The following is a 27167-nucleotide window of genomic DNA, read 5'->3' as shown; positions in this document are numbered from 1 at the left end:
TCAGAATGTGATGAAAAAATTCCCAAGATTCTTTAAGCCCTCTGATAAATATCCCTTTTGATTGTGAGAACAAATAACACATATGACCTTGAAGATGCTGCAAGGGACCATGAAGTGCTGGACAAGAGGGTGAAGGAGTTAGTACATAGGTAATCTTTTCTTCACTCCTTCCTGCTCAAGTACATGGCCTAGAAAGGCAAGAGAAGGAGTGAACAACTGGCTACAGGGATGGTGCCAACTAAACAGTTTGAGATCTTTGAAAATGGAACATAGTTCGGATATGAGAGATTCCTGGCAAGAGATGGGCTGCACATCATGAGAATTGGAAATAATGTGTTCAGAAGGTGCCTTGCAAATGTGATCCAAGGGACTTTAACCTAAAGCCTGTGGGGAAGGGGGAACAGTGCCCAGAAAATAGCACGATATTGAGCACTGGGGATATGACTATAAGGGGTATGCAGGATGTAGAGGCACCCAATGATGAGCATGTAAATACAGAAAGGGGTAAGTCAGGTTTTGTGACCCAAAGATTCCAGTCTCTCTATATAAATGCACAGAGTTTGGAAACAGGAAAAACTAGAAATCTTGATGCAGGAGGGCAAATATGATTTAGTAGGTATTACTGAAATCTGGTGGTATGAAACCCTTGAGTGGAATGCAAGGACAAAAGTAGTAGGCCAGACAAAATGTGTGTGAAGAAACGGCACACATTTTTTGAGCTCCAAGAATTTGAGCAGGAAGCTCCAGTTGGAGATTTGGGTAAAAATACAAGAAAAGGGAAGCAGAGATATTATTGTGGGATTTTGCATTATCCAGACAGAAGATCCGGACACTGCTGTCCCAGACCAAACAACAGAACTTTCAGGGATGAGGAAAATAGGGAACCTCAACTACCCAAACATTTGTTAGAAATCCAACTCAGTCATGACTGCAAGGCCCCAAGACGTCCTCAGTATTCTTGCAAATGGTTTCATTTTCTAGAAGATTGGTGAAAATATTGTCTTAAAACTGATCCTTACTAGCAGGGAAGAGCTGGCTGAAGAGGTAAAGAAGTGGGAACTTCAGAGGAAGTGACCACATCAATTTGGGGTTCAAGATACTTCCCAAAAATAAATGAGAACATAGTCATACATGCATACTAGATTTCAACAAACTTAGAGAAGGCAGGATCTCACAGATAGAAACCATCAGGCCAGAGAGAAGATAGGAAGGTTGGAAACTTCTCAAAAATAAAATGCTGAAGTAAAATTTCACATCATTTTAATGAGGAAAAAACAGGAGAGAGTTTAGGAAACCATTGTGGTTTTTTTTATTAACCATAGGGAATTTTTTATTGAGTTAACAGTTCAAAGGAGCATGTATAGGAAAAGTAAAATAAGTGCAATCACCAAAGAGAAGTACCAGCAAATAATATTTGCAGAAAAAAAAACATTAAAAAGGCTAAAATACAAAAATGAGTATATTTGCAAGGAAAGCAAAAAGCAACAAAAAGGGTTTTCTGACTGTATCAGTATTAAAAGGAAGCAGTAGGCCTGCTGTTGGGTGATGATGATAGGATAGTAATAAGTGTTGGAGAGAAGGCAGAGTTTTTCAACTCCTGTTTTGCTTTGGTCTCTCCAAAGCAGAACTGAATTCAAATGGATTTTTGGCAGACAGTTGGCAGACAATTGGCAACATGACTGATGGACAGTTGGCAACAGAAGGGAATGGAAACCTAGGATAAGGGAGAATAGGTAGACCTGACCTTGGAAATGGGGAAGCAATTAATAAGCCATTACCATTACCAACTAAGTATTCAGGACCAGATCAAAAATATCTGAAAGTCCTAAAGGAGCTTACTTTGTTCTTTGAGAAATCAAGGAGGACTTAGTGCCAGAGAATCAGATAAGGGTAATTCCTGTCTTCAAAAGGGGAAAATGAAAGGTCAGTTTAATCATCAGTACAGGTACAACTCAAGAAGATGATTAAGCAATATGTTTATAAGGATTTAGAAAATATTGCATCTCTTTGCAGGAACCAGCATGGGTTTATCAAGAATACCAAACCAACCTGGTCTTCTTTTCTGATATAGTGAACAGTTTAATTGATCATGAAAATATGGTGCACATAGTGTATATTGATTTCAGCAAGGTTTATTGTGAGATTCTAGTCAAGAAGATGGCAAAATGCAGGATGGATTATATTGCCATGAGATGGCTACAGAACTGGTTGAACACTTGTACCCAACAACTGTATGTTAGTGATTTGGTGTTAAGCTGGAAGTGTTGAGTGGAACACTACAAGGCTTTGTTCTAGACCCTGCCCTGTTCAACATAGAATATTTATAACTGACTTAGATGAGCATTTGGAAAATATTACAAATGACAAAAATGTAGAGAGGTTAGTAATCACTATAGAGGACAGTATCAAGACTGAGGAGGATGTTAATAAATATGGCAGAAGCCAGCAAGATGAATTTTAGCTGGACAAACACAGACCCCTATTCTGAGTTATAAGAATCAAAGTCATGAGAATAGGAAGCAGGGACATAGTGGACAGCAGTAGATGTAAAAGGGATCTGAGTGACTTGGTGGATCATAAGATGGACATGAGCCAATAGTGTGATGCAGCTGGGAAAAAAAGCACTCGTAGGCTGCATCAGCAGAAGCATAGGGTCAAGATCAGGAGGAATCCTCATTCGTCTCTATTCTGCACTGGCCACACTGTGCCTAGAATATTGTTCTATGCACCACAGTTTAGGAAGGGTATTGTCACTGGAATGTGTCAAAGGGACAGCAATTAAGATGATAAGAGGCCAAAAATAAAGAGTTATGAGTTATGAGAAGAGTTATGAGAAATGGTCAGAAATTTAAATATGCTTTAAATAAAGAGTTATGAGTTATGAGAAGAGTTATGAGAAACGGTCAGAGATTTAAATATGCTTAGCCTGGGAAAGGAGATATTGCGAAAAATCGTAATAGCTATATTGAAGCATCTGAAAAGCTATCAAGTAGAAGATAAGGTAGGATTATTCATAGTTGAGCCTGAAGGCTGGACAAGAAACAATAGAATTTACAAGGAAATAGAATTGGTTGAACATCAAGAGAAAATTTCTAATAGTATGAGCTGTTCAACTGCCTTGGAAGGTGGTAGACGTGTTCTTCACCAGAGCTATATAAACAAAGGCTGGACGGCCATCTGATATGGTTGCTGTAGTAGTGGGTTTCTGCAGTGGTTAGGGGTTGGACTAGATGATATCCAAGGTCCCATCTAACCTTTACATGCTATGATTCTGTGCCTCAACATCAGTTGAAAAAGGGGGCTTTTTGCAAGTACCAGAAAGGAACTGCAATGATGTCCTTTCCTTTCTATGTTTGTGAGTCTGTATGTTTGTGTGTATGTGTCATTAGTAGAAATGAAAAAGTTAATGAAAAGAAATCCCCTGATTTTACACCCACATCTCTGGCCAGCCCAGTGGTTCTACATCTGGTAAATGCATCCCAGCAGAGTCATTTCTCTACCCAGTGCTAACAAATCAGCTCCTCTTAAATGTATTTGCTCTTACCACTCATACTTTTATCTCATTTATCTCTCAGGAAAAGAAAGAAGAGAGGGAGACATATGTTTTATTTCATGAAATAGTACACAGGACAATAAAAAAGAACTTGTATTAATAGAAAATTGATCTAATCCAGCCCCCCCCCCCCAAGGTCTGAGTTATAGGTGCTATTTAAAGACAGTGGCAATCCTATGCAATCAGCTTTTGGAGAAGTATCTGAGACAATGTGTAAAAAGCACTAATCTATAGATTGCTATCCCACCCCCCACCCCCATTAATATATTTACATTGTTTCCTTTTTTTCAGGTCCAACCATCTGAAATTGCACTTCCCAACCGAATGCATTGTACATTATGGTTCATGTCAACTTGTTTAGAAAATGGATGTTCGGCATTCTGGCCTTTGTTTTGGTTGTGACTGTTTGTCTGTGGAAGGAAACACGGAAAGGAATTTACATCTCCGTAACAACAGAAAGCCAAACTGATAATCTGCAAGTGAAGCTGTGGAAATGGATTTCGATGAAACCAAGAATGGACCAGAATAAAACTGTCAATGGCACAAGCAAAGTCACTTTGTCCAGCAAAGAATCCCAGGCTAAAGTTAATAATACTGAACCTAAACCCAATGAAATCAAAGTCTGGAACAAAGATAGTTCCTCCCAAGGTCTTCACCCTAGGCTCCAAATGGCAAGAAAGAATTACTTAAAAATGAACAAATATCATGTGAAATACACTGGACCGAAGTATACTGCTAAACTCAGCCCAGAACAAGTGTTGTGCCAGCTTCGGAAAAAACTAGACTTTAGGATGATAACTGCATCTGATGGCCCCTTTAATACAACTGAATGGGAGACATACTTGCCTAAGAAAAATATCAGCATGGAACTGGGCAAGCTAGGTCGATGTGCAGTTGTATCCTCTGCAGGATCTATGAAGCAGTCACATTTGGGGGCAGAAATAGGTTTGCATTTGCATTTTTTTTCTGTTACAACAAAAGCATCTAAATATGATTAAAACATTTTGCTGTTGAGTTTTCCATGTTATGGGGCAGGAAATGCTAGTTTATCCTGAACTAATTTGTGGAATCCAAATATCTGGAGGGCACCAGCTTGGGCAAGGCTTGAAAATCCAGCTGGAAACCACAACCAGTTTTCCCTGCTATCTATCTTATGCAGATTGAGGTTCAGTTGGTGGTTCCTCATTCACTCCAGTAATTGCAATTAATCAGAATCATGTTGTCCCTTTCAAGAGAGGTAGCTGCAGGTATTGGATAAAACCATCTGTGTCAGATTCTACAGCTTAGTTAAAGGAGTGGTTTTTTTGTATAGACATAATGCTCTTGAGTTTTCAGTTATCTTTCCCTGCAGAAATTATTTTTTCAAAGGCTAAATATTAATGTAGGAGCAGATCAACATACAGTAGCTATAAGGCTGTGGTATAATTTTTTCAAATACAGGACAAAAACTTTGAGATGAAATTGAAACTTTTTTGTTCCTAGCTTTTTCTGTACAGGAGGGTTTTCTGTTTAGGAGGGTGTCATGGCTAAACTACCAAACCTTTGAGGACTTTGGTGGATTTTGCTCTGAGATGCAATCAGTTCATGTTTTCTGTTTCTTTCAGACAGCCATGACGCAGTCCTGCGGTTTAATGGGGCCCCTACAAAGGGGTTTCAGGTGGATGTTGGTGAGAAAACTACATTACGTCTTGTTAATTCTCAGGTAGGTCTGGTATGGAACGAGAGAAGAGGGAGAATTTGGGAGGTTTTCAGAAGGGCTCTTTCTGTTGCTCAACCTCTTTGGATCTGCAAATATAGTGGCAAAAATTAGAATTTTTCTCTTTGCATAGAAACAGAGCAACTGAACCTAACTAATCACCCTAAATTGCTATACATTAAATGTGTATTTTCCTTGTTTTAAAGCACTTGTTAAAGCACCACCTGAAGGTGTTTGGTTTTGCTTTACTCCTCTCCTTGAGAGATACACAGCTCATGGTCTAGAGGATACATAAAACCTACCAAAGATCCTCCAAATGTTCTCACCCAACTGTCATTTTTAATAGCACAGAATAAGAAAATTGTTAAATATATGCAGAATAATTGTGTTTATACAGGTAGTCCTCGGGATGTCCATTTGTTCAATGATTGTTCAAAGTTATGACATCACTGAAAAAAATGGACTTATGACTGATCCTCACACTTACAACCATTGCAGTGTCCCCGTGGTCACATTATCAAAATTTGAGTGCTTGGCAATTGGGCCGCATTTACACATTTATGACCATCACAGCCAAGCACCTGACAGCCAGGGAGGCAGTGGCAAAGGGCAGAAGAATACAGTGGTGTCTTCATCTCAGCCATCCTGTGCAGGGCAGCCAAAAGGGCAGAGATGGAGGAGAGATATGTGGGTGTCCCATCTGAGCCGCCCTCTAGGGTGGCAATGGTGGAGAAGGAAAACCTCACAGATTCCCCCCTCCAGGGCTGTGCCTACCATTGCCTGTGCACGATGGAGCCGGTGCTGCTGCTGGCCATGCTGGCATTTGGCTTGCAAAACCTGCTCTGCACCCAGTTCCTCTGGGACCACCTTGGCATGGGCACCAGCAACAGCCCTGGAGGTGGCAGTGGCTGTCCCAGTGACACCAGTTCCAGGTGGCAGGTGTGTGCGCGCATTGCTTTTTTCGTTAGTGTGCTCCCCACCTTGCTGCCTCTTCTTCTCTACCATGGCCTGCAGTGCTTGCAAGGTGGGGAGCCATGCCTCTTCCTGCTCCCAGATCTGCAAGGGTAGACTGCCCCTGTTCTTGCCTGCAGAACCACAAAGAGGATAAAGAAAGGTCAGGTGAGGGAGGTGGTTGGGTCCTGGAGCTGGTACCGTTTCTGCATCCAGTGCAATGTTGGGCCCTTCCCACCCTGGCTGGCTGTGTGAGTGGGGGAGGAAGCAGCCAAGAAATGGCTTTTTCCCAAGCTGTGCCTGCCAGTTACTCCAAGGACAGCCCCGTGGGTTGGACACTTTCTGCTGCTTCTGCTAAAAGGATTTCTAGGCTGCTGGGGGCAGTGGCAGCAAAATACAACAGCCTCTTCTCAGCCATGCTGCACAGGGCAGCCAAAAGAGCAAAGATGGGGGGAGATAGACAGATGGGGGGAAAGGGAGACAGTTCACACAGAGCAGGATAAGCATGAGGTCCTCACCTAATTACCATGTGGTCCTTGCTTAATGACCGCAACTGGGACTGCCAGGACTGCTGTTGCTAAATGTCACGGTCACATGATGTTTCGCATAGCAACTGAAATGCCAGTCCCAATTTGGGTCGTAACCCAAGGACTACCTGTATTACTTTTATTAAATGTTAATTGAATGTTATTAAGTCAAATTTAGCTTTTGTCCAGATCATATCTATTTCTGTCTTAGGCCTGCCAGCTTTTTTATAGTGCTGCTCCTGAAATCAAGGACCATAGTCCAAAAATAGATGTGCAGTTTGTGCTAAACTAATAGAATACCAAAATATGTCTCCCCGTTTCCAGAAAGTTTTCTTTACTTCTTTATATCATTATCAGGGTGCTTTTGAATATTTTCAGAATTCCTTCTGGTGATGTTTTGCAAGTTATTCTAACATTCTATTTTATTTTATTAAAGGAAGAGAGTGCAGTAATTTATTCTCTGTTACGAATCTTTATATAAATGTGCTCATGCTTCCTGATTAAAAATGCCCCATGAGAGAGTTCCCTTCTCATGTTTTCCCTCGGGGCTTAATTGAAGCACAGGGATCCAGAAAAGCTGCAGAGCCCTAGAAATAGGATTCTGTGATAAAAGGGAGGAGCTGCACACACACCTGTCATTACTGCAAAGACTGCCAAGCCTCATGAGAATTAACTGAAATTTTCTGTTTCCTTAAAAAAATTGAAAGCAATTTGAGTGAAAGAATTATCAAAAGAAATGCAGGTGTAATTAAAGGCAAAACACTATTTTAAGCTAATCAGACTTAGCTGTGCAATCCTGTTAGCTGGAAACTTTTAGACACTTAACATATTCTGTAATAAATAACATCAGTGCAGCTTCTTATTTATATTGCAGGAATCCAAACCATAAAGCAACCAAGAGATACAGCTTTGATTCAAAATGCATCTTTGACTCAAAGTACATTTATTACCAGAAAGTGCTTTGTGTATGATTTTGAGGATGTGTTAGGAAGTAACACAGGAATTTTTACTGGAACTTCTGTACATGTGTGTGTGTGTGGGTGTGTATGTGTATGTGTGTGTTAAGCCTCCACAATTACAGTTGTGACATACAAAGTACATACTATTATTAGCCTGTGGAGAAAAAATATCTTTAATGCTGATAAGCTGATGCCAATGATGGGAAAGAGCTTCACTGGGATTGTACAATCCCCATGAAAATTATTCTCCCCCTTCTCTGTGGTTAAAAAAAAATAAAATAACAATACTAATATTCTGCCTGAAAGATGTAAGTGGGAACAGTCCTTAAAATGGGCTTCAGAACAGTACAGTATGATCCTGCATGTGTTTACTTAGAATTAAGCCCTAATTGTATTATCAGTCAGTGATGCAGCATCTCTATCTGGAGTTGAAAGAGAATAGTTGCAGGGCTGTGTGTGGGTTTCTGAGTTACCTGCTGAAAAAGAAGAATGAAGTTACTCTGGAAAAAGATTTAAAGGAGTCAGTTTGTAAAGATAAGTTATGGACATCAGAAGTACTTGTACACTACATTGAGTGCAATCTGTAAAACTGCTCAGTCTGGCTGGTGATGACAGAAATTGTACTCCACCATTCTGGGAAGTGCAAATTGGGGAAGGCTATTTTAATTACATAAACAAGTGCATTCCTGATTTTATGATAGTTTAAAATTGTTGTAGAGTGATAAAAGGAAAGAATGAGAACAGATACAAATATCATGATGAGTTAAGCCTGGATTCTATTTCACATTCCAAGGCTGGATGTTTTTAAATGGGTCCATTTTTTAAATGATTCAGTCAGTCTTCAGCAAAGTTAAACTTAAAAATCTAATTTAGTCAAAAAGAAGAATTCATATTCTCTGCAGCATATCTGCAGTTCATAACAACCTATTATTTTTTTATGTTTTTACACTTAGTTTGTGACCACAATTCCAGTTTGCATATTTGAATAGTAGCCTTCTTCAGTGTGGTAGCCCTCCAGAAATACTGCACTGCAATTCTTAAAACTTCTAGCGAGTTTCAGAGAATTGTAGTCTAATATGTCTGGAGGGCACCAGGTTGGAGAAGACTACTCAAGAGATTCCATACTCATTGCAGCTGACTCCATCAAACAACATAATTGACTAGTACAGCTGGAATGCATGAATCCCTCTGCCTATGATGAATGCAATATGATGATGGAAATGGAGCCACTGAAAATCATTCCTTATAAATACAGCTCTGAAGTTTTCCTGAGCATATGGAGATAATTATATATATTTAGAAGCGGTAGAAGTTAAATTAATGGTGAAAATTAGTTAATGTGCTAAAGTTGGCTGGCCAACAGGAATACTGTATTATTAGTTAATTGATGTGATAGTTTATACTGAACAAATAAAGGAAACAATTAAGTGAGAATCAACAAGGGAATGAGAAACCAAGCAGTTAAATAGATAACAAAGCAAGCAGTTCATTACAATCAACACAAGGCGGAATTACTAAATGTGGATTTGTAACAGTTAAATGTAGCTCAAAAAGGCACTGAGACAGAGATCTGAAGTTGTAATTCTGATGCCTTGTGCTTAGCTAAAAATAGCCAGAAATATGTGGTGACAGGATATTAATGAGGTAGCTGAGTTAACAGATAAGGACTTCATTAAAGCAAGTTCGTTATAAACTGCCTTATCCCTGCAGTTCACAGAGCCCAGGGAAGTAAACAAGACATGCTCTCAGTCCTTGTTTTTACCGGTGGCCTGCTGCCTCAGTTGAATGTCAATGTCCCAGAGGCTATGGTGATTGACATTCATGTAGAGAACTAATAGGTTTATGAGTAACTTCAGAGTTTTTAAAATGCAACTCAAGAGCCTATATAAACTAAAAATAAAGTTATGATGTATCATTACAACAGAAATAACTGTGATTCTTCACATAGACATTCTCTGTTTGAGACAGCATTCTTTGGAAAACTTAGTGAATGTTTAAATTAGTAAGCAGTTACAGGCACTTGGGAATTAGAGCCTTTGCTGGAGTTTTATTACAGAACTACACAGTAGAAAACTATGGAAAATTGAAAGAGGGAACTCTGACTGATTTTTGCTGCCTATCAGAGTTGGATGCTTGGCATTGTCTAAATAAAAATTAATGCCAACATTCTTCAACTGATGTCACCTGTAGATGTCTTGTATCTTTCTTCATCCTGAGCTTTGCTTATCTGTGTTCCATATCTGGGCAATGATGTTGCATTTACTTGGGTTAGTAGATTCAAACTGCAAAAGTTATTTTTAGGTCTACATCTGCTATTTCTCTGAAATAATCAGATTGGCTCATGGGGATCTCCTACTTCAGTTCTTTTAGCTGTGAATATGGCATCCATTTATATGTTTGTAAGCCATAGTCAACCAGCTCTGCCTGCAGTAGAATACATGTTTCAAATATATTGTATACTCCTACAAATATTGTTCAGTGCTATGGCTGAACTCAAACTCAAAATGATAAAAATATCATAACTGGAGGTACGTGTGTGTACAACATCTCTGAGAAGGCATTTGAAGTGTTCCAATGACTGTTACAGCAAATAAAATGGGGCAAATGTGTGCAAGGGTTCAAGACCATGGGGATGTTGGAAATACATTTCAGATCTTTGCTTAAACATTCAAAATTAGAATTGGACCAAGTCTATATGTATACGTGTGGTTGCTTAATGACTCAAAGAGGTATTCATATTTTCCTCTCCATATTAAGCTGCATGCATTTGCTTACACACTTTTTACTCATAGTATGTGATTTACTATGATTGAAACCCCACTCAGGCAAGAAAATAAAATGTAAAACACATGCAGCAGTAATTTGTCCCCACAAACTGTATTGTCACATAAGTTAAGGGCTGGTTGGTCATGAAAATAAGTGTGTTTGTTTTCTTCAGAGGTTCTTACTTGTGGCACTGTACATACAAGATCTTCCATGCTATCCCAGGTCCTACACACAGAAGTTCTGTAATGCATCTAGAGAGCATCAGGTTGGAGAATTGTCCAAATAAAACCATGACACCTGCCTCCTTAAGTTAGCTTTCCACAACCTCAGATACATGCACTTCAACTTTCAGAATTGTAACTAGAGAATTCTAGGAATTGGATTACATATACAGGGAGAACATTCAGGTTGGGGATAGGTGTCCCAGGCTTTTCAATTGGGGAAGAATGCATTGATCTCCATCTCTTTTTCCATTTCTAGCTTATTACTGTTGAAGAAAAGAAGTTTATTACAGATGTACAGTATAACTTTGGAACCATTATTGTGTGGGATCCATCACCATATCATGCAAATATTGATGAGGTAAGTTTCATTGGTGTACATTATACAGGATGTCCAGAAACATTGGTGGTAGCCATGTGTAGTTGCATGGATAGACCCATATTTCATATATTACTCCTTTCAGCAATTCATACCTAGATGTTTGTCCTGAAGCTGAGCCTTAAATTTTGTGCCGAATAATGAAAAGATAACAGCAAGAAAGTAATCACTATATATGATATAGCTATGGTGCTATATTATCATTTTGCTAGTAGGCACTATTAACAGGAACCTAATACTTTGCTCCAAAGGAGAATTTTTAAAGAGGGACTGTAACCCCACCCCTCTTTAGGCCTGATTTTGCTTTCAGCACTGTCAGTAAACTAATTTGTGCTTCAGTGAAATGTTTCCCAGTCTCCAGTTTAAATGAACCCCTTTTAGAGCTTTTTTTTAATACAGCCCTACTATCAGCACCACACAAAATATTCCTGCTTGGGAGATTGATTACAGCCACTTAATTGGTAACAGAAGTTTATAGGCTTTCAAATAAAGCTATTCCCATAAGTCTGAGTATTGCTGGTGCCATAGACACACAATAGCAAAACACGGTATAAACATAGTTACAGCATCTCTGTTCCTCCCAAAAGCACAATGACTGGAAGTAAGGAGCAGAATCTGCTTCATTTGAATTCTTTTCACTGTATTCAGTTTCATTTGGATGTTTTATTTTGTGCTTTGTAACAGATTCTATTTTGTAACTTTTTTTGCTTTTTGAATTTAACATATCTATAACCACAAGAGAGAGCTCTTGTACAAGGAACTATTGCTTGAGACTTATCTTCATTTTTTGGGCAAGGGTTGTTTATTCTATTCACCTGGGCAGGAGATCCAAAGACATTGGGACTGGTAAAAATAGATTAAAATTCTATTACATTTTGCATTTATTCAGGCATATAGTATTTTGTATTTTATTGTGTAACATTGCTGTAACAAGAGGGAGCTCCTATATACAGAACAATTTCTTGAGATTGTTATTCAAACAATTTATATCAATATGTTTTTGTTATAAAATTTGCAATACTTTTAAGAGCTTTCTTTATTCTTCTTATACTACAGCATATAAATATTTATATAATATTTAAGGAATTTATGAATGAATGTTATTAGATTTAATAACTTACCTGTAACAGTTTAGTATTCATCTTTGAATCTGTTTAATGAAAAGGCATTTTAAGAGCAAAACTATCACTTACTTGCTAGAAATGAGCAAAAAAAGACAGAGCAAGGATGAAAACTTGTCAAGAATGGGAAGAAGCTGGCTCCAACAAGAAGCTGGCTCCTTTAGTAGTGTTTCAAACATTAAAGATTTGCTCATAAGCGACTTGAGTAAGCTTCAACAATTGGATAAAAAAATTAAAGTTTCAAAAGATAACATAAATTGATCCAACAAAACCAACAAGATTTAGAAGCAAAATTGGATTCCTTTAAAAGTGATATTAATGATAAATATGATAAATTAATGATTAAAAGAACAACCTAATAAAGATATCAAAGATATCCAAACAGTACAATAATTATTCTCAAATCAAAGAATTCAAAGGTCAGAGATGAAGAAGCTGGAAGCTAGGTTACAAATAATAGAAACAGAACTGCATAAAAATAAAGTTGAGAGGAATTTCTGAACATTTCAGAAGAGAAGACTTAGAAATAGAAATGGAGAATATACTCAAAGAATATCTTGACCTAGATGAGAATGAATCATTATAAATTCAAGAAGTGTATAGAATAATTTCACGGACAGCACAAAAAAGAAAGTTGCTACATGGTATATCTATCAGATTCACATGTCTTAAGATGAAGTATGCAGTACTATAACAGAAAAGTGTGATATTCCTTTAAAACTCACAATATTTGAGATTTTACCAGACATTCCTCTGAACGTGCTTAGAAAGAGAAGAGATTTGAGGTTTTTGACATCTGCTTTCCAAGAAAGATCAGATATGTGCTATTCCATTTTACCTAGAGATCTTTATGGATGGTGGTAAAGTCTTAGTATAAATAGAGGATTCCAGTAGAATGCTCAGGTCATTGGCAGTTACAGAATAAGTTAAAAAAGACTTAAAACAGGCAGAAGATTTAAAAAATGGACCAAGTGACTTCTCGTTCTTCATAAGCTAACCTGATAACTATCATCATGGAGCGAATATTGTTAACTAATATTAATGGACTGAATAGTCCATTCCAACAGAAAAAATATTTTTGAATTTAAAAAGGAAATGTACATATTTCCATGTCTCCAGTCGGTTATATTAAAAACACAGTGTTAATCTGATAGAAAATAAATGATTCAACCAAACATTTGTGGCCTTGGGCAAATTAAAAAAAATAGAGTAGTCATATATGTTAGAAATTGATCATGGAGTCTGGAAAAACAACTTCAAGATGAAGAAGGGAGATATAATTTATTACAATTTCAGACTGAACATGGGGGGAAAAAACCAATTACTTTAATTTATGTTTGAAATGATAATAAAACGTGTTATTTTTTTTTCCCAAACCATTTCTTGAAATTGCAGGAAGAGTTTTTTGGGTGTTTTCCTTAAACCTTGATAACTCTAAAAATATTCTGGGGAACTCCCCAAAATGTTTCAAATTATATGTTACTACTTTCCCCTTCAGATGCATGGAGACACAAATGAGAGAAAGAACATACTTATTCTGTTCATAAAGATCTACTCAAGAATAAACATGTGTTGGGTCTTATTAACTAAACTAATAGATCTGGAAGTCCTAGCTCTTACTTATGCAGATCATAATCCAATAATTGTACATTTACATGGAGGAGCTGCTGGACTAAAAAGGTGGAGACTTAACAATGTATTACTACTGCACACAATATTAAACTTAAGTGTCAACATGAACTAAAGAACTTCTTCCAAACCATTTTTTGGGGGGGAGGGGAATCGACATATGGGCTTCTAGTAAAGCATTTATGAGAAGATTATTTATTTCTTTATCATCCAACAGAAAGAAAGCAATATAAAAACAATAGACACGTTGATAAACGAATGAATGAAAGCAAATAGAGTGAAAATACAAGTAGAACTCACTCCTGGATTTAGAACAAAAGATTAAAGTGATCTGTAATCAGCTGGACCTAACAGAAATCAATGAAAGTTACAAGAAGATGAATTTTGCTAAACAGAAATATTTTGAAAAGAGTAGTTGTGATGAAGGGAAAACTCCAGCCTCCTAGTGAGTAAGCCATATCAAGGAATGGGTGTTTGCGGACTTAGAACCTGCTTAATATTAAGACTACTCTGATGAAGGAGTAGGTGTGAAATCTGGAGAAGAAGGTTGAGGGAGAGGGAGAGGTCAATAGAGAAAAACCTAGAGACAAGGCACCTGCTGATCTGGCCTATATCAACTCATTCCCCTACCCTTCTATGCTGCCTGGCCTTGATGAAACAAAAGGCCCAGGCAGAGAAGAGAGCTAGTTCCTCATGCTAGAAAGTCTTTCTTAAGAGGGAAATGAGGGAGCCAGACACTACACAAGTGCGGAGTTGCTTCTAGACACCCAGCTGAAGCTAGAAGGCTTATTGCTGCTGCCACAGCAGTTTGCCTTCTTGGTTACACATTGTATTTTGAATGTTATTTTGAAGTCTTAGTTTGGACTGCCTAGACGCCAAAGAGTCAGATTTTGATTTCAAATGCTATCCTTGAATGCATTTGGAGATAGTAGCTCTTCATACAAGAATGAATACTAGCTATATCTTTATTGTAGGGTTGCATTGACAGAATCTTGTAAGTCTGAAAGTACCTCTCCCCTCCCTTACTAGAGGGACTAAAGATTCCAGGCAGAAAGGGAAAGCGGGGGGGGGGGGGGAGTAAGCCTGTCTTTTTTCTTTGGTCAGCCTTGACAGAAAACACTGACATTTGAAATACTTCAGGAGATTTTGAAGAATGGGATCAAAAAAGAGCTTCAATCTCAGCAGTGATGGATACTTCTATGAACAGATTATGTCCTAAAGATATTAAAGAAGAAATTACTGATGCAAAAGAGAACATCTTGGAAGATTTACAGAATAAAGAGATGAAACAAATTTTGTCTAATGCAGAAATATCAGAACATAAAGAATTTGCAGAAGTACTGGAAAATAAGAAAAATTATGTACTAAATAAAGAAAACAACTAAAGTGGAAGTACAAATGCCAAGCCAAGAAATTGACCTGGATAAGGACTTTTTACTGGACATACAAAAGTTGGTTAAAACCTTGAAAAAACCTTCGAGATGGGAAAAAGAAAAATGGAAGGGAGATCAAATCCTATAACAGCATCTGAATGAACTAAAGATTAAGATTGTTAAAAGCAAAAGGAAGGAGTACAAAGTTGGTTTGCTTGATCAAGGTTAAAATAGAATATGTTTGTATAAATCTGGGATCCCTTTATGGACTTTTTGTTGACACCAGAACTGAAAAGTTGATTATTTATGTATTTGCATAAGGGCTATGGGAAGAAGAGATACTTGCATGTAATGTGATATATAAGTACTATTAAGCTTGTTTGTACTTGTGATGAAGATTGGAAGCTACTTCTTTATATTTCTATTTTCTTTTTCTTTTCTCCTTTTTTTCTGTATGCCCTTTATTCTTTTTTTTTTTTACTTTCCCTTCTTTTTGAGTTTAGTTTGTATTTTCTTTTACTATTGTTATTAAAACTTTCAATAAAAATTATTTTTAAAAAAGGATCATATCTCCAAAGAGGAGCTTTGCAACTCATTTTTATTTCTGGTTTCAGTGGTTTCGGAAACCCGACTATTATTTCTTTGAAAGCTACAAGCATTATCGGAAAAGACATCCCAAGCAGCCTTTTTATATCCTGAATCCATTCATGCAGTGGCAACTCTGGGATATCCTCCAGGAGAATTCACCAGAGGATATTCAGCCAAATCCACCTTCTTCTGGCATGCTTGGTAAGTCTTTGGTTTCTCCTTTCAACCTGTATTACAGAAATACAGTACAAAGCTGATCATGGGTGACTGCTAGTATATAAAACATGGGAGCAGACTCTGGTGCCCATCAAGTTGGGAATTAAAAACAAGGCCATCAGAAATTATGATTATGTGCCATCAAGTTGTTGACTCTTAGTGACCACATAGATAGATTTTTCTCCATGACAATGTGACCCTAACATGGTCTTTCAAGTCTTCCAACAGTGCACTCATCGCCATTTTAACTGAGTCCAACCACCTTGCTGCTGGTCATCCTCTTCTTTCTCCTTACACCTTTCCCAGCATTAGAGACTTCTCCAGAATATATAGTTCTTCATATAATGTGTCCAAAGAAAGATAATTTGAGCCTTTGTGCCTTAAATGAGAACGCTGGGTTGATTTGTTCAAAGATCCATTGTTTTGTTTTTATTTTTGGCTTTCCACAATATTCCCAGGATTCTTCTCCAAAACTAAAGTTCAAAAGTGTCAATACTCTTCCTATCCTGTTTCTTCAAAGTCCAACTTTTGCTTCCATAGAGTGTCACAGGGAATACCATCACTTGCATGATTCTGATCTTTTCCAAAAATTAAGGAACTCAATTTTGCATACCTCAACCTCTGCAAGTTTAAGATGGACTTCAACTCCCAGAATTCCCCAGCCAGCATGCCGATACACACACACACACACACACACACACGGAAGATAACAGCATTCTGCACAAAACTAACATAACATAACAAATGCTGTTTAATCTTCATGCACATATTTAGCAACAAAATAGAATCAACTTTAAACATCACACCAGTTTGACTCCTGCTGCAGAACAGACGGGAGAACTACCTTCCAAATTAGTTTATGTCCCAGCCTGCTTTTTCATTCCAAAAGGAAAGTGGGGTTTTTTTTTGTTGTTACAGCCTGTTGTTAAGTGCATTCTGGAAAAATCTCAGATTTATGATCTGGCTGATGTGAAGATCAAGAGAGAATGATTTCACCACTTAGAGTTTCTGAAATGGCCCTTGTGAATATTCACTCTCTGACAGATTGGATTAAATAAGATTGGACTAGATTGATATTTTTAAATGTGTTACCAGCACTTATAATCTTACACATCTGGTGGACACCAAGTTAGGAAAAAAATGGTATGGAATCCTTTAAGTTTTCTATCATTAGAATTTCTGGGCAAAAGAAGAGTTCTTTCTTTTCTTTGTTTTGCTTTGTGTTATTATTAATATATTTTCTGTTAAATTGTTTCTTTACCATGCCTGAAAAATTATCTCTTTTTCTCTTCTCTAGGCATTGTTCTTATGATGAACTTTTGTGATGAAGTGGATGTTTATGAGTTTCTCCCCTCTAAGAGGCAAACAGACATTTGCCATTATTACCAGAAATTCTTTGATCAAGCTTGCACACTGGGTGCCTACCACCCACTGCTCTTTGAAAAAAATATGGTGAAGCACCTTAATCAAGGCACAGATGAAGATATTTACAATTATGGGAAAGTGACTTTACCAGGCTTAAGGAAGGCACAATGTTAGGAGTGTGAAACCCATATTCTGGGTTTGGAAGCCTGTCTTGAATCACAAGGCACTTTAATTTTTGAAAGTAAGGGTTGAAGGGACCTGTCAAGAAATTAACAGGTTATTAACAATGAGCATTTCTTCCATTCAATTTGCCTTAATTCAGGACTGCAACATGTGCCAGAGACATACATCACATTCAGCAGAATGTGTTTCCCAGATGAGTGCCGAGAATGTAATTACCCAACATGATTACAGAAATACAATGATAACTCTGATTCTCAGAAATTCATTGGCTTGTGTCTAATTTTTGTGACTGAATTAAAAAGAAAATGAATGGGCAGTTATTGCTTCAGAGCAGACACCGAAAGCTTCTAGATGAGGCTTCCACATTTTAGAAACAATCCAGTGATGGAGGAACCAGGGTTTCTGTGCCTTGTTATCAGACTTGTGTCTGTTCTGGACTGTTCAGATGCCAATATCAGGATATGATCCAAGAGGACAATATTGTGAGCAAGAATATATGGATTTAGAGAGCCGTTTGTAAGGCCATGGCTCCCGGCAATGAGCTCAAGGCTTTATCAAGACATTTTGCAATCCAAAGTAAAGAACAAGATGGCTTTTCTTTCCATACTTTATCCAAAAGTTAGTCCTCCAGTGCTCTTAAAGGTAGCAGAGTAGTGTAGCAGGCATAGGGTATGCCACTTTCCAACATCTTGCTGCTGCTAGCCATCAGCATTTACTACTGAAGTGATTGTCCCATTCTGTAGGACCAATTCTGGAGAAGTTGAAAAATGCTGCTCCAAATTAGATGTTGCAGATACTATAAATGGTGCCAAATTCTGTTGAATGCCTGATATGCCAAGATACTTCCAATATTACTAAAATAAACCCAGTATTAAAAATTGGGAAGCAATCTATACAAACCTAACTGGATCCATCTTCTCTACATGTAATTAAAGATGGAGCCATGAAAAGTATGCTACAATAATTGCTTTTTTAATGTTTGTTTCCAGAGTATGTATTGCAGCTAAAGACTTTTTCCACAATATGATAGTCTGGATAATTTTCATAATACAGGTGTTTTCATAGAATTAGTGTTGAAAGAGACCAAAACTCAACTAATACTGTAACCTTAGACAGGAATGATGCTATTTTTCACTTATGCATATTCACATACACAGTCATATATACCCAATACAGTAGTTCCTCTGAGCACATGCACCAAGCTGTTTAATTTTGGCTAATTCATCTGAAAGAACTAAACAGCTTAGATTATAATGTGTTGTGACAACTTGTAAGTCACTTTCCAAACTGAAATGTTGGCAGGGGTGCCGTTTTTGTCATGCATGGTTTTCCACGGATTATTTCCCCTGTTCTGCATCCTCTTAATTTCAGTGAGGAAAACACTGGCATGAGAGGCTATCCTGAGTCCTATCTGATGAATGGAAAAGCTGTAGATCTAAAAACTCTCCTCCAACCACTATTTCAGGGCCTATAACTGAGAGGAACATTGTTGTTGGTATAATTACACCTGCAGTGCTTTTTGCATCCATAATTGATACTTCAAAATGATCACACCTCCTTTTATCAAAAGAGAAGCATTTTCATCCATCCTGGACACCCAATGAATTTTTCAACAGGATTACGTTGTATCTGTTCACCATGCCACTGTTTAAAATATGCTATAAAGGGGGTTTTTTTGCCTTTCTTAGGCTGTTCTTTGGTATTCTGCCTTTGTGCAAGTATCTTCACAATGATAGGTATGAAAGGGCTACTTTTGGTATTATTTATGAAATAATTTGCTACTTTAACTTTAAAACTGTTCTGTTAAAAGAAAAACAAATGTATTCATATAATGTTGACGGTGCAGCTAATCTTATGTTTTTCAGGAGAAAAGAGTATTCTGACACATTATGATTACAATGATAACATTATAGTCATGCCATAGAACTACACTGGCCAATCTTTTACCTGGTTATTGTGCCATCCTTATTCTAGCTGGATTTTGGTGGCATGGCTTTCCTTACATATGCTACCAGAATGTAGCCCATGAAAGGGAGGCAACATCCATTTGAAAAACTGTGTGGTTCGTGAAATAATGAGTCCCTCATAAGATTCCAATTCATCATCAGCTTTAAGTACCGCATGTAATTATACATAACAAAGTTTAAGATTTTGAGGAATACAGATGCAATTGGTAGGAGGTGACATCTGCATTTCAACTTCTAATTAATTTACTTGTGTATATAAAACCAACTGGATAAGCACCAACCACTGATAAGGATTTTTTTTCTCTTACATTAATCCAGATACATGTATTTGAATTTCTTTAGGCAGATCATTGTCTGGTTTTCCACGTATGTTAATAATATGAAGGGGAGATAACAGACGTTCCCCAGATACTGAAGAGATATCTGCGGGGGCTGGACAAAATAGCCATCCCCACCTAAAATTTGGATAATTGGAGCAAGCTTTCATTGTACATTCTTTCTACATGAAATGGTGTCATGTGAATCACCCCACCCAGCCACAGCAGCTGAAACAGGAAACATTACTATAATAACTCCTGCTTAACCAGTTTTACATACCTGAACAATGTTAAGTTTTCTAAAATCATATGAAGACAGTGATGTCATTCAATAATGTACTATTTTTTAATAGACTTGGATGAAAAAAAAACTACTCTTAAGATCCAAATCCCAGCCAATATTAAATATTTTCATTTTTGCTCCAGAATGAAAACACGTGGAATAAGAAGTGCTTTGCATTCAGGGGTGTTTCTTTACCACTTTTATATGTAGAGAATTGTTTTATTAAGAAATGTTTGCATTTTTTTCAAGTCTGATTTGTCTGATTTGTCTGATTTGTTAACAATGATCTTTAAAATAATTTGAAATAACTCTGAAGGACCCAAAGATGTAAAATCTGTAATAAAAATTTTGTAAAGTCATTGTTTCTATTCCTATTTGTTTCATGCCAGTTCATTAGTTGAAGTGGAATTAGAATTGGAAACTGCATTTTCCAATTCTATCAGTATGAAAAAGTAAAAAGACATGATGGGCTCTTAATATTATCTATGTTTGATTATGTAACTTCTTTACCATCTTAGAGGATTGATTTGAAAACATGTCCCATGTGATTTACATAATTTACCATCAGCCTTCCCTAACCTGGCCATGATAGCCTTGATTTCTGCGAATTATAGTACTAGCACATTTGGAGGTCACTAATTTAAGAAAGACAGAGCTTTTTTATTTATCTAGCAATATGTCTTGTTGGAGTCCCATTTTTCTATTTTTATTAGCCATTTTAACACCTTTTCTCTAAATATGAACCTTTTTTTCTGGAATTGTAGGCTCTTAACTGTAAAACTTGTATGCTCAAAATACTCTAGAAATAAAAGAAGCTTGACATGGGATTTTGTCACTACTGACTGTGCAATGAACTTAACGTCCATTAGAACAATTAATTCAAATACATATGGTCGTAGATTACAGGGCATAAATTCCCAGTTACATTCAGACTTTTATAAAAAGATGGAGAATCAAACTAAGAATAAAGACTGATCATTCTTAATGACTGGATTCATACAACCTGCTAATTCAAACCAACAGTATCAAGTGACGAACATCACATTCTGCTATCAGTTTTTATTAAGCAAGGAAAGATGCTGGGATACTACCCTGGATAAACAATTAGTTTGCCAATCTGGACTCTATCTGGTAAAATAATTATTAGAAATAATTAGAATTATTAGTTTCTGGGTAAGAAACTATTTACATCATTCCATGACATGGTTTGGTATACAGTATGTGGACGCTTTAGATGTATCATATGTTGGGAGATAAATGGTTGAGATGCTTTTCACATAAAGCTGTAGGAATTTTCTGAGTAACCTACAATTTTTATCTAAAGGTATATCCTATGGGGAAAGGCATGAGAAAACTTCAGGTGCACCTAATATATTTTGTTTTTTACTGGTGCTCAGATGGTAAAGTGGAGCCAGATATTTAATACATCTCAAAACCTGACCTAAAGCCTGATTACAATGGAACTAAGAAATCAGTTTCTTCCAAGAGTGTCTAGATCTTATCAGTTACTATTCCCTGGCCTATAGATCTTTAGGCCATTCCTTTTCATAGGGACTAATCTATAACCGCCTGGACCTAGCTGTGCAGTCCATTCCTACTAGATGTAATCAATCTTGAGGGATAAGCATACATGTAATTGGTCAAACTCATCTGGTCTTAAAAACTGAAACTCATCCCCCTCCCAAAAATCTGATCTGACAGGCCCCTGGTTACCTTTACAGAATTAATAATCAATTTTGCCATAAAAATGTCCATTAAACATGTCACAGTGAGTTACTAAGCAAAGCAACTAATAAGGGAACTGAAAGTACAGTTTCCACATCTGAGTGGAGTTGATGTGCTCCAACTGGAATACAGTCTGGAACTGAAGTTGGAAAAGTAATGATACACAGATCTCATCTTCTCTGCTGCAACACAGCAATCAAATTGCCTTCTGCTGCTCCAGCCAACTGCTGGAGGGTTGCTGAATGCCCTGCTGAATGCCCTGCTGAATGCCCTGCTGAATGCCCTAAATTAAATTTATTAGAAACAGAAGTATTACAGAAGAAAATAAAATGTGCTAAACAGAAAAATTATGAACATGCAAAAATGTTGAACATGCAAATAAACCATGAAAACTATTAGCCTATTAGAAAAAAGAAGTACAAACAATATTATCATTTTTCCTTCACCTTCATCTCCTCATCTTGTCAGAGAATATTTTATGGAGAAGGTGCAATATTACCAGTCTTAGGTCTTCACATTTATGCAATTTCTGCCAGGAATAGATCTACTGGAACTTTTAACAGTCTTAATTGTCCATGTTAGGCCAATCCACTCCAGCATTGCAGCTGGGAGAGCCCATATCACTAGAATGTTGCTGAGAAATCAAAATCTCTGCAATAGCAAGGATTGGAACTAAGCTCAGAGGGGACTGGGAAACCTTAGAGTGATACCATTGATGACAGTAGTTCTGGGAGATTTCACCCTCCCCTCCCTGCAGTCAGGGGAAACTTAGAATTTTATGGTTACCATGACACCATGGGCTTTTCCTGGTTATCACTAGCCTGACCCACATTTTAGGCCACGTACACTCACTCAATCAGGTTGGCCAAACCCTGGCTAGGGCAATGGGAAAAGTCTGGTCTGGACATAGAAGCAACTCAATTCTTTCTTTTCCTCATTTAATTTTATACACAGACTTGTTGCTGAGTGGATTCAGAGACACATTGCCCTGTTACTGAGTGAGCTCAGGTAATCACACAAATCAGTCACTTCCTCCTTGCACTCTGCTGCATTTACCGGAAACTTGGGCAGATTTTGTTTGCTTCTCCTTGTGGTTTCCTGCCTTGCTTACATGCTGAATTCACTTTGAACTTAGGGCAGATGGTTCATAAAATCATAAAAATGGCTACATGCTTTTGTAACATGTTACTCTCCGATTTTCCTTCAGTATGTTTCTGTCTTCATTATACATGCCAGGTCAGCTGCCCCATCCAAAATCAAACTATAGATGAGGGCAGTCTTATTGAACACTGATCTGGCATTCAATAACAGCAACCAGAGCCAGGGTCAACCAGAATCCTGGGGCCTGGCATCAGAAGTAAATACTAAGGGCCAGAAAGTAGAAGTGATCTCAGCCATGGGCCCTTTCATCTTTGTGAGTGGCCTTTCTGCAGATTCATGGCAAATATTCCTCTGCCTGTCATAACCGTGATGGTATTGCCTGCCTACTTCTCTCTTCCTAATTCCACCCCACCCCCACCTTCTAGGTCATGGAACCATCTAACCACCACAGACACACACACACACACCCAACAAACCACAGTAATTTCCCTCAACAGCACTCAGCAGCCTGAAGGGTGCTCTGCTGACACAGTTAAACCAATAATCCACATGCAACCCCACAATATTATTTAAATAATGATCAATATCTTAAATTTTGAAAAATCAAAACAGTTCCAACAATACAATTAGGATATTTTGCCATTTATTATAAATCTAATTGAGATGGTTTTCCATTCATTTTAGGAAAATTACCAAGCAATTATTGGACCTTGTACATAATGCTAGTAATTTGTATCTACAAGCTTTAATCACCGGACAGATCTCAATTTGAGTTTCCTGGCTCAGGTATTTCCCTCAAATTTCACTCTTTTTTTCTTTTGGTTTCTCAAGGAATATTAATATTACTATATGCACACACGACTTCAGTTTTCAATTTTCTATAAATTATTCTCATACTCAACAACACATTTTACTTTGAGTTCATGAACCCAGTTATAGCAAACATCACTCCAATTTTTATTACTTTTGCTGTTCTATGTACATCCGTATCCCATACACACATATGCACCAGTCTACAATTCTTCTTTCCCTGAAATATGTATTAGTATGCAGAGGTTCCCTTTTTGCAGTTTTATCAATTTTAAATTTGCTTTAGATTTAATTCCAAGGAATAAGCTGTGGGAAAAACTAAGAGGATCCTCAGTAAATAAAACACTGCTTCTACTCATTCAGTCCCTCCATTCTGACCCTACTTGGAGAGTTGGATGTTCTCACTAAGGACATCTGTCTGGAGCTGGCAGTCCCCAGAGAGATGTGAGGCAGAAGTATGATCTAGCCCTTCTTCTATTTAAGTTGTACATCAACTTGTATTTAAGTTGTACATCAATTCAATAATCGACTCATCTCTCCCATGTATTACTGTAGGAGGCCAATTTTTCCAGGCTTTCTACATGCAGACAACATGGTGATCCAGTCTATTTCCCAGGTGGGAATGAAAAGGGCATTGAGAACTTTGGCCTCTCTTTGTTTAGAAGAAAAACTAGTAATGATCATAAAATGAAAGTCCTCATTTTGGCATGAATTTATTATCAAGTGCCTTAGCAACTCTTAGCAACTACATTTCAGTTTTTGCATATAACTTGCATAGGATCTGCAAGTCCTAGTAATAAAAGTCAAGGAGCACAGTGAAAAAATGGGACTAATATTAAATATAAAGAAGACCAAACTAACAACAACAGGTAGAACAATCAGTCTTAGAACTGATAATGAAGATACTGAAGTGGTGGATAGCTTCTGCCTTTTAGGATCAGCCATCAACAGTAAAGGAAAAGCAGTCAAGAAATACACTGCAGACTAGCACTTGGTAGAGCAGCCATGAAGGCCTTGGAAAAGATATTCAAATCCCATGATGTCTCTATACCTACAAAGATCAGAATCATGCAAGCCATTCCCTGTGACACTCTATGGAAGTGAAAGTTGGACTTTGAAGAAGCAAGATAGGAAGAGTATTGATGCTTTTGAACTTTGGTGTTGGAAACAACTCCTGAGAATACTGTGGACAGCCAAGAAAACAAATAAATGGACCATTGAAGAAATCAACCCAGAGTTTTCACTCAAGGCACAAATGACCAGGCTCAAATTATCCTATTTCAGACACATTATGCAAAGACCAGCTCTCTGGAGAAGGCTCTAATGCTAGGAAATGCTTCTTACCCAGAGTTGTGTTTACTATTGCTACTGCTGCTGCAAAACATGCTGCTAGGTGGATGCTAAGCACTGTCATCTCAGTAAGTATTTTTCCAAATCTCCTTAAATTTGCCTGATTAAGCAGAGGGAAAAAAAATCCACACTCAGGCACAAATACCCAGACACACACACACACAGAAGATATTACTAAAGGCTTCACTATGTTCTTTATTTCCCTTATTTTTTCTTATATTATTTTTATATGATATCCTCACTATGAATGAAATATGATTATCTCCAGATACAACTGGAGCCAAAAAAAGAGATTTTTAAAAATGATAATTATTCATGGATGGAGTGTAAAAAATGGACAAAGCACCTCTGTCTACGTATCATGTAATAATGGCCACCAAGTCAAATGTTTTGGAAAAAGAATACTTGCTCACATACCGCTATTAGTAACTACTAGTCAAGATCAGAAGCATGCTTTAAATATCAGTCACAAAAAGCAAACTGTAGGAGTCACACTGTCTTCATGTCCCGTTTATGGGTTTCTTTTAGACCTAGTTGGTAATCATAAGAAACAGATGCTGTAAAGATAGATCTTTTGTTCTCCCAGCAGATTTTTTATCAATCTTATTATTATAACTGCAACTGAAATTAATGGAAATTATCACATGACTATATTTTGTCTCCTTTAATGTCAAAAAACCATGACAAAAACAGGGTAAAGCACAGGATTTGAACTAACTGCAGACAAGACAGATCACTCCCAATTTTAAATAATTTCCAGCCAGAGGACATGTATCTTAAAAAGTTGCATTGAATGACATCACATTACTGTATTCTCAAGTTTAAACTCTACACGTGAGAAACATCAAAATGATTTGCCACAATAACACCCTCTTGTTATTGTGGCCAATCATTAAATCATCCACATAACAAAGTATATACACATCCCTCCCATTTCTGTGTCTTGTGTCTAGCAGGGATCAGCTTTTCCTTGAATGAAACCCTGGTCATTTGGTTTAAGTTTTTGTTCCACGCTCTGGCTGCCTGCTTCAGGCCATAAATCCCCTTCTGAAGCTTGCAAAAGAGATGCTTGGTATTGAGATTACTAACGCCTGGAGGCTGTGTCATGTAAAGTTCTTCTATCTCCCCATGTAAAAATGCAGTTTTAACATCTAAGTGTTCGACGTCCATGTTCCTGGATGCTGCTAGACTTAGAAGCATTCTAACTGTGGTGTGTTTCACAACAGGAGCAAAACATTCATCATAGTCCTGTCCATATTTCTGTGAGTAGCCTTTTGCTACCAATCTGGTCTTGTACCTTTGTACTTCACCATTCTCGTCTTGTTTTGCCTTGAACACCCACTTACGACCTATGGCCTTCTTGCCTTTTGGTAGTTTAGTTAAAGTCCATGTTTTGTTTTCGTATAGAGCATCTAGCTCCTCCCGTGCTGCCCTTTCCACTTATTTGCCTCATCTGCTGGCATTTGCAACACCTCATTCCATGATGCCGGTTTGCTTGGTAGCAACAACCTTGCGAGGTAGGTAAGTCTGTCAGCTGGAACTCCTTCACTAGGTTGTGATGAGCCTCTCAGAGCAGGTTCAGGGGCAACGACTGGTGGTTCACCCTCTTCTGCATCCTCGGCCTCATCATCTGTCTCTGGTGGAGTCTCTTCCTGGACTTCCATCTCCCTTTGGGTTGGTGTGGTTGTGTCTTCTGGTGTCAGGCTGAACATCTCAGGCTGGTAAATGCTGCTGCTGGTTTCTCCACAGTCATTATCCACCTGAGTGCAGCAGCCTCTCTCCCACACATCAAAGTATACCACTCTGCATATGCTTACTCTTCCCATCTTTGGGTTCAGGATTCTGTATCCCTTGCTTCCTGGAGAATAGCCAATCATGACCCCTTCTTCAGCTCTAAGGTCTAGTTTGGATCTCTTTTCTTTTGATACGTGGGCATAGGCCTTAGATCCAAACACTCTTAAATGTTTGACACTTGGTTTTCACCCATGCCAAAGCTCAAAAGAGGTTACCTTATTGTCTCTGGTTGGCAATCTATTTTGCAAGTATGTAGCTGTGATAACAGCATCTGCCCAGTATTTGTCAGGTAG

General features: G+C 37.7%; 1 protein-coding gene across 2 annotated transcripts in view; it reads left to right on the top strand.

The window, feature by feature from the left end:
• The window catches only part of ST6GAL1 (ST6 beta-galactoside alpha-2,6-sialyltransferase 1), a 69533-nt gene extending 50564 nt beyond the window's left edge, over positions 1-18969 (top strand). For both annotated transcript variants that reach the window (XM_088131745.1, XM_088131746.1), the window contains exons 2-6: positions 3845-4498; positions 5158-5255; positions 10933-11034; positions 15790-15964; positions 17277-18969. In XM_088131745.1, coding sequence (XP_087987871.1) covers positions 3892-4498; positions 5158-5255; positions 10933-11034; positions 15790-15964; positions 17277-17518 — 1224 coding nt within the window. In that variant the 5' untranslated portion in view covers positions 3845-3891 and the 3' untranslated portion in view covers positions 17519-18969. The remainder of the gene's footprint in view (positions 1-3844; positions 4499-5157; positions 5256-10932; positions 11035-15789; positions 15965-17276) is intronic.
• Positions 18970-27167: the final 8198 nt, after the last annotated feature.

This window comes from Python bivittatus, unplaced genomic scaffold (genome assembly GCF_059951505.1).
Source record: "Python bivittatus isolate LINGU-HERP-01145 unplaced genomic scaffold, Pbiv_v1 ctg000980_np1212, whole genome shotgun sequence".
Classification (NCBI taxonomy): domain Eukaryota; kingdom Metazoa; phylum Chordata; class Lepidosauria; order Squamata; family Pythonidae; genus Python; species Python bivittatus.
Note: the sequence above shows the minus strand (reverse complement) of the source record. Positions and strands in the feature narration are given on the sequence as shown.